This window comes from Mchenga conophoros, linkage group LG23 (assembly GCF_057382185.1).
Source record: "Mchenga conophoros isolate Kocher_MC1m ecotype Shallow Benthic linkage group LG23, M_conophoros_male_GT1.1, whole genome shotgun sequence".
NCBI lineage: Eukaryota > Metazoa > Chordata > Actinopteri > Cichliformes > Cichlidae > Mchenga > Mchenga conophoros.
Window position 1 is genome coordinate 19716856 of NC_140547.1, and position 7071 is coordinate 19723926.

The 7071-nt window shown below is 35.1% G+C and overlaps 1 protein-coding gene across 1 annotated transcript; it reads right to left on the reverse strand.

The window, feature by feature from the left end:
* Positions 1 to 951: 951 nt before the first annotated feature.
* Positions 952 to 6504, reverse strand: dnajc27 (DnaJ (Hsp40) homolog, subfamily C, member 27). Its single transcript, XM_085265409.1, has 7 exons — positions 6116 to 6504; positions 5198 to 5280; positions 5047 to 5116; positions 4468 to 4632; positions 4080 to 4202; positions 3839 to 3999; positions 952 to 3743 (listed from the first exon to the last, which is right to left on the reverse strand). Exons 1-7 carry the CDS (start codon positions 6200 to 6202, stop codon positions 3611 to 3613), a joined length of 822 nt encoding a protein of 273 aa, XP_085121535.1. The 5' UTR covers positions 6203 to 6504; the 3' UTR covers positions 952 to 3610.
* Between the last annotated feature and the right edge of the window lie 567 nt (positions 6505 to 7071).

Below are 7071 nucleotides of genomic sequence, written 5' to 3' on the forward strand. Positions count from 1 at the left end.
CTTAAAATAAATAGAAGAATCAAAGGGCAATTCTATCTGATATTAAACCCAAACTCTGAACATAACCTGCTCCTGACCAGATTATGTGCATATGTTACCGTGGTGATTTAGCCAGGTATAGACACAGCAAACTGACTTGAAACTCAACAGAGCACGCTAAGCCATTGAGCTCACTTCATTAAACTCGGTTCAGTGAAGACAAGATGAAGTACAGACAACAAGAAGTCAGAACTGCATTAAATTCAGTCCTTTGTTTGTGGTGGTGCATCCTGCTGGTCCGGTTTCACTAAATTCTTATAGTTTAATGGTTATATGAGCACATGAAGGTCGACTTTGGCTGAAAAAAGTTTTCTCACTGAAAAAAACAAACTATAGCTTTATTAAGTAGACCACAGCTATTAGAATCAGATTAACTGACCCTTTGCAAGAAATTAGACACAAAGTTGTGGAGAATTATTTGTAAAAAACAAACTCAGTGATGACTCAACCTTAACATACCTAAAGTTACAGAACATTAAAAAACCCAAATAACTGACTAAGTTACAAAACAATAAAATAAACTAATAATAATTCATTTTCCCCAAAAAGGTTAAATACTTTCAATTTGAAAATATTCTGAAATAGTCAAACAATTATAACAAGTTGTGTTCAGAGGTTTAAAATATAAAAAATTAAAAAGAAAAAAGTTTTATATTTATTTTTTGTATTATTTCCATGACACAATCTGAATTTCTGAATCATTCCAGGTTTATTATTAATTACTAATTATAAAATACTAAATTATAGTAAATTATAAATATAAACTAATATAAATGACAAAAATAAAACACTCACGGTATATTTCAGAATGATTTAAGGATTTCCTAAAATCTTGAGATATCAAAGGAAATCCCGGATCTGGCAGCAGGTAAAACACCTCAAGATAAAAATCAGAACAGGCTGACATCAGAATTCATTTTTGTGACTTTTTATTAATTAAAAACAATCTAGCAGAACAACATTTAGTCTGTAACTGTAACACACACTCACTCCAGCGCTCGCACGTCATCATGTGACTGATGACTGCACAAACTAAGGGGAAATTTGTACTTTTGTGTTAAATCTATGTCGTAGGCTCTACATAGATTCAGTGCACATGTATAAATTAAACATCAGGCAACAGGAATTCATTATGTTTGAGCCATGAGGTACAGAGTTCAAACTGTGCCAAATCACACATCCGTCAAACACACAGTCACATTAGGAGTTAGCTCAGAGTGTTTGTAACATAAATCATGTGATTAAAATAAACAATACAGAGAGAAAACTGGTTGAAATAACATGACTGATTGGCCAACGCTCATTAAAACTCCTCTTCCACTTTCAAGTTTAGTGTGATTTTTATTTTTTAACCTCTTACTTTACTTTTATATTATGCATTAATATATTTTTTCTAAAGTAAGTTAAATTGACTTTATAGTGTTTTCATCAAAATGTTTTGTTTTCATTACAGATTTCAATTTGGGGGATTTATCTTTTTTTTTTTTATTAAAGGGATTTAAATTATTTGAAATCCCTTTAAGAAATTTTCATAATATATAACGCATAAATCATTACAGATTTTTTGTTTGAAAATAGTCTTTTGTAATATTTTTCACATAATTTAATATTATCTTTTCTCACTACTCTCTCTTTTTACTTTTCTCAATTCACTGGTTTGGCTTACAATATTATCACTTCTGTGGAAAACTGAATTAAAGTTGCTTTACAATTTAGTATTTTGAAAATATTATATATATATATATATTCACATCCACAGATATTAATATAGCTGAGTATTAACAGGGCTGATGTAAAATGTTGATAAAAAGCCACATTTGCAATATGTTCTAATCAAGATCAATTGACTTGAACTTTAAAGCATAACATAAAAATCACATTAAAGCAACAAGTGGAACCTCTTTCTGGATTGTTTGGTTGCACATATGTAAAAATATAAAACTATGATAACATATTCATGCTGCCTATGAGTTCTTTACAATATGAAACACTTTTCTGCTTTAACAAGACATTTTGTGTGATACAAAGTCAGTAAACGGGCACAAGTCTCTCTTTTAACAACCAATCGTGTTAATTACCATCATGTAAACATCAACTATGACTCTCATCTCATGGAAGACGAATCACACGTTAAAATGTGGTGATGGGATGACCATGTTGAATCTTTTTTTTAAATTTGTTTTTCTTCAAGAAATATTTTTGTTCATTTTTGTTCAAATGAAAATAACTTAATAAGAAAACCAATAAGGAATTTTGAATCTTAACAAAATGTGTAATTTCTATCAACTGCCAAAGAAATAAATCAGTTATTCATTTTTTAAATATATTTTTTAGGTAATAGTTTACTTGGGATAAATGTAATAACAAATAACATTAGGGAACCAATACAATATTTGGCAGTTTGAGGGAAAAAAATTAATGAACTGAGGCAACAAACCAAGAAAATATAAACATGCACAAGTGATTCCATTGATTTTAAAGAAACAAGACTTAAAAATATGTTCAGCAAACTATTCGATGAGTTAAAAGAATAGGTTGGCACTTTGGAGAAAAAAGTGATTTAAGGGCATGCATTAACATTTTCACTTTATCCACAGTAGGAGGGAACAAATCAGAGAAATAATGGAGTAAATCAATAAAACAAACAATGTACAAAAAAAATAAAATTAATAGTTTGGACACAAACTAAACTTTTAGGCCAATAATCAACCGAGAAACAGGTTAAATTAACTAGTTAAGGGAACAAGTCAGCTACTTGGGGTGAGTGATTTTAATGGAGGAAATTAGTAGTGTGAGAGTAGAGATATGCTTTTTCAGGGAACAAATGTGAGGAGCTCCATATAAACACTTACAGAAACAAATTAATTTAAATGGGGCAGCATGTGTGGGTGACCTAATTGACATTGACATGAATATAGGAAACTATGTGAAACTCCTTAGCTAAGGGATTAATAAAGTATTCTGATTTGTCCAGGAGAAGTACATTAAACTAACCCCGACATTACAGAGAAGAACATTTTGATGGGTTTATTTCCAGTCACAAAGAAAGCAAAGCTGGTAGTTTAACTCCACCGTGCCTACAAGTTTAACCCATTTTGGTTTCAGATTCGTTTTTGACGATGAGGATTTGGCAGGTTTTTGCTACATTGAAATTTAAAGTTCTTTTTTTTAAATATTCAGCATGCAGTTTAAGCGATTATGCCTTTAATTTGTTTTTGACAGCTTTAAGTGGACACACACAGGACAAGTACCTTTAAAGAGTAAAAATTTGAAATAATTTAATTTTGAAATGTTTTTCACAGAGTTTGTATCTTTTTCATTTGTGTGGCACTCATCGTCTTCCATACTCTCTCCAGTGTAGTGTTTAAAATATCATATAATAAGTTAAAACTGGTTTATGTTGGCATACCGCACTGTGGCAAGCAAAATGGCACACATGACACGTACGCTGAATAAATACAGAAATAAATAAATAAATAAAGTTCGTCATCAGTTTGTGTCTGAGTGACAGCAGGTCCAGTTGTTTCTGTGTGTGTGTGTCTGTGTGTGTGTGGTTGTGTGTGTGTGTGTGTTATTTAATGTTCTTTAGCAGTGAGGTGCGGGCGTTCACCACCGCCTTGAACGCGTCTTCACTGCCGGGGGCAACACATTTATCTGGATGCAGCAGGACTGCCAGCTTCCTGTACGCCTTGTTCACTTCCTCCCTAGAAATGAAAAGATAGTAAACTGCATTAGACACAATGTGACAAAAAAACAAAACAACTTTATTGAAAAGATGGCCTGTATGCTGGCGACTCACCGCGTGGCCCCGGGTTTGACTCCCAACATATCCCACGAGTCTTTGCTGTTGCGGATACGTCGGATGGTGTCAGCCTGCTCTTTGGTGAAGCCGACGCTGACCTCCGACACCGGGCGCTTTCCGCCGTTCTCACACATGTCAGTGATGGAGGAGAAGAACGCCTGTGGAGAACACGGCACTCACTGAAACACGGTCCATAAAAAAACATGTACAGGAAGCTGCGCATGTGTGCGAGAAATACCTGAAACATCTCGTTGATGCCCTCGCCGCTCTGTGCTGATGTCTCAAAGTAATGAAAGCCTCTGGACTCCGCCCACAGGCGCCCCTCACCCTCATCCACCACTCGCCGCTTCGTCAGGTCCACCTGTATGAACACGCAGACATTTACCTCCAGCTGCATGTGTGTTTAATAAACCTCAATAAAAGATTTCCTACTCACTTTAAACAATACATTTTACAAAACAGATACTTTTTAGTTCTCTGACTGTGCTGGAGCAGCTTAGTATGAGTCACAGTTCAAAATAATCCTTCTTTATCTCATTCAGGGCCTTAATACATCTCCACAGCACATCCTCAGTTTGAATCAAGCTGCTTCAGCTCCTCTCTCTTTAAGCTGCACTCGGTCTGACCTTGTTGGCGCAGACGACAAACACGATGCTGTCCATGTTGGCCTGAGAGCCCATTTCTTGTTTCATCTCGCCGAGCCAGCTGTCGAGGGCATCGAAGCTCTCCCTCAGGCCGACATCATACACGAGCAGGACGCCCTGGCTGTCTTTGTAGAACTCGTTACGCACCTGACCAACACCATAGAGAAAGAAACATGTTCACAGAGCACCGCCTGCTGTGTGGGTGCAAACATTACAAGAAGGCTTATTTTTGGCCTTTGAAAATATCTTGTTTTACGACAGTCTGTCACAGCCATTGATGTTAAAGAAATTCAGAGAAAATAAGTCAGAATTTGAAATCTTCTTGTTGCATATTGGTCTTTTTTTAATCTAATAGGATTTTTGTCATAAAATTTCCAGACATTTTACTTTTATGCAATTTTATGTAATTTTATGTAAATTTTACTCACTAGTTTTCTTTTCTTGTAAATCTGAATTATCTCATATTTCTCTTTCACAGCATCTTTGGTGGCGCTCTAACATACATGTGTTTTATACATTTCTTCTGATGTGAACAACATAAATTGCTAGTTTTTAACTCACTTCATAGAAGAACGGGTGGCCGGCCATATCAAAGATGTTCACCTTGATTTCTCTGTCTCGAACCTGAACTCTGTTGGCAGATAAAACACATGTTAGTGCTCAGTAAAAAACATCACTACACACAGTGACAGGAAGCAGTCTGTGAACTCACTTGGTGACGCCATAGTCGATTCCAATGGTTGCCAGATACTTTGGAACAAACCTCTTCTCGCAGTAACGCTTGATGATACAGCTCTGAAGAATAAACAATATTTAAAGATGAGCTCCACTGCCTTTCACGCCAGACCATCCATCAAACTGAGATTTATTAATTTTTTAATGTTTTTATTTAGATAATTTTTGTCTTGTTAGGTTTTAATTGGATAATCCCATTTGCAGACATTGTGTTTCAAATAATCATCAGTCTACAATTCTGAGCCTATTTTGGAAAATTTGGCTTCAAAAATAAGCTGTTACGCCTTAATAACTTGAACTTTTTTAGCCTTCTGCCCTTTAAAAGCACATTCATGTCAAAATTTACATTAATTCCAAACAAAGATTTCTCAGGGTTAAACTAGCCTGATCAATAATATCACACATCAAACAACGTTTGTTTTATTGTGCTGTATCAGCACAATAAAACAAACGTTGTTTAAGTGTGCGCTGCTAGTTGTTGCTGTCTGCTCCATGATGCTCCAAATATTAAAGGTAATAAAACAATAAATTCTTTCTTTTTATGACCAAAATCTGCGCCGAATTATGCCTAATGCAACCATATTGAAAATAATTTTACCTGGGTGCTGTAATCTGTGAGATCGTGTGGTGAGATGTAATTAAAATCGGTTTTAAAAGAAGTCTGGCGACAGAGTGAACAAAATAAACCAGAGCGCAAAAACAACAAAACTGACATCCAAAACAGAATAAAGACTACAGAAAAAATTATTGCACGACCTTTATGCAATTGTTTCAAATATGACATTATAAGCCATAAACTCACAGTAGTACAGTACAGGTGGTTTATAACAAGCTCAAGTAAAATGAACCAGACTCTATTTTAGGTTTGAGCTAAAACAAACAGGGGGTCTCATACCTTTCCGACCTCGGCGTTTCCGAGGCTAATCACCTTCACCCGAAGAGACTTCTTGTTGTCTCGTCTTTTCGGCGGGTTTGTTTCCATTTGGATTGTTTAAATTCTAAAGTTTTTTGGCGTTTAAAGAGACGGGACTGTGCCGGAATACAGCCGCTGTTGATATTATTATTGTGAGCGGAGCTAACAGGGCTAACTAGTTGTTAGCACGCTGGTTAGTATCTCTCACAGCCCTTAAACGGGATTATTTCCAGATTCATTAATCTCATCGCATCGTTTAACTTCAGCTCTAATGTTGACGTTTGCGTGCAGCAGACAACCAGAGACCCTGCTGGCCTCATAGCCTTTATGCTAATCAGCTGTTTGGGTCTAGCATGGAGTTAGCTGCTTACTCAACTTCCCCCTTTGTTTTCAAAATAAAACTACATTTAGGGAAAATTGTAGCTTTGAGGTTTTTCGTATACTTACCAAAGCAAGAAATGTGCACACAAAATGCTATGTATATGATTTTAAAAACACAAAAACCTAATTTTACATCAAGGTCTTTTATTTTATAGTCAAAGACTATTCAGTTTTATTTTTGAAAAACGGATACCGGACAACGTAAAACCACTGAAGAGCTATTACTGTAAGTTTAAACAATGTAATTTAACAATATATTAATTACTAAATTAATTCATTTTATGAAAAATAGTTTTCAAAAATGTAACAAGTTGTAATTTTCAGAATTTGAAATATTTTAAGAACAATGCAATTTAAAATTTCATCACATCAAAGATTGTATTACTTTTATTACGGAGCCCCGTAGGGGACATGGGAGAAAAAAAAAATTAAGACGTACTTTTGTGAGATCTCGCAAAAGTTTTGAGAGATCTCGCAAAACTAACTCGGAATTTCGCAAAACAAACTGGGGATCTCGCAAAACTTTTGCGAGATCTTGCAAAACTAACTTGGGATCT

Coding starts and splice junctions, on each gene's coding strand:
- dnajc27 (XM_085265409.1), bottom strand. CDS start 6,202: ATGGAAACAAACCCGCCGAAAAGACGAGACAACAAGAAGTCTCTTCGG. Junction 4,203..4,467: donor TTGTCGTCTGCGCCAACAAG/GTCAGACCGAGT, acceptor GTGTTCATACAG/GTGGACCTGACGAAGCGGCG. Junction 4,000..4,079: donor GCATCAACGAGATGTTTCAG/GTATTTCTCGCA, acceptor TGTTCTCCACAG/GCGTTCTTCTCCTCCATCAC.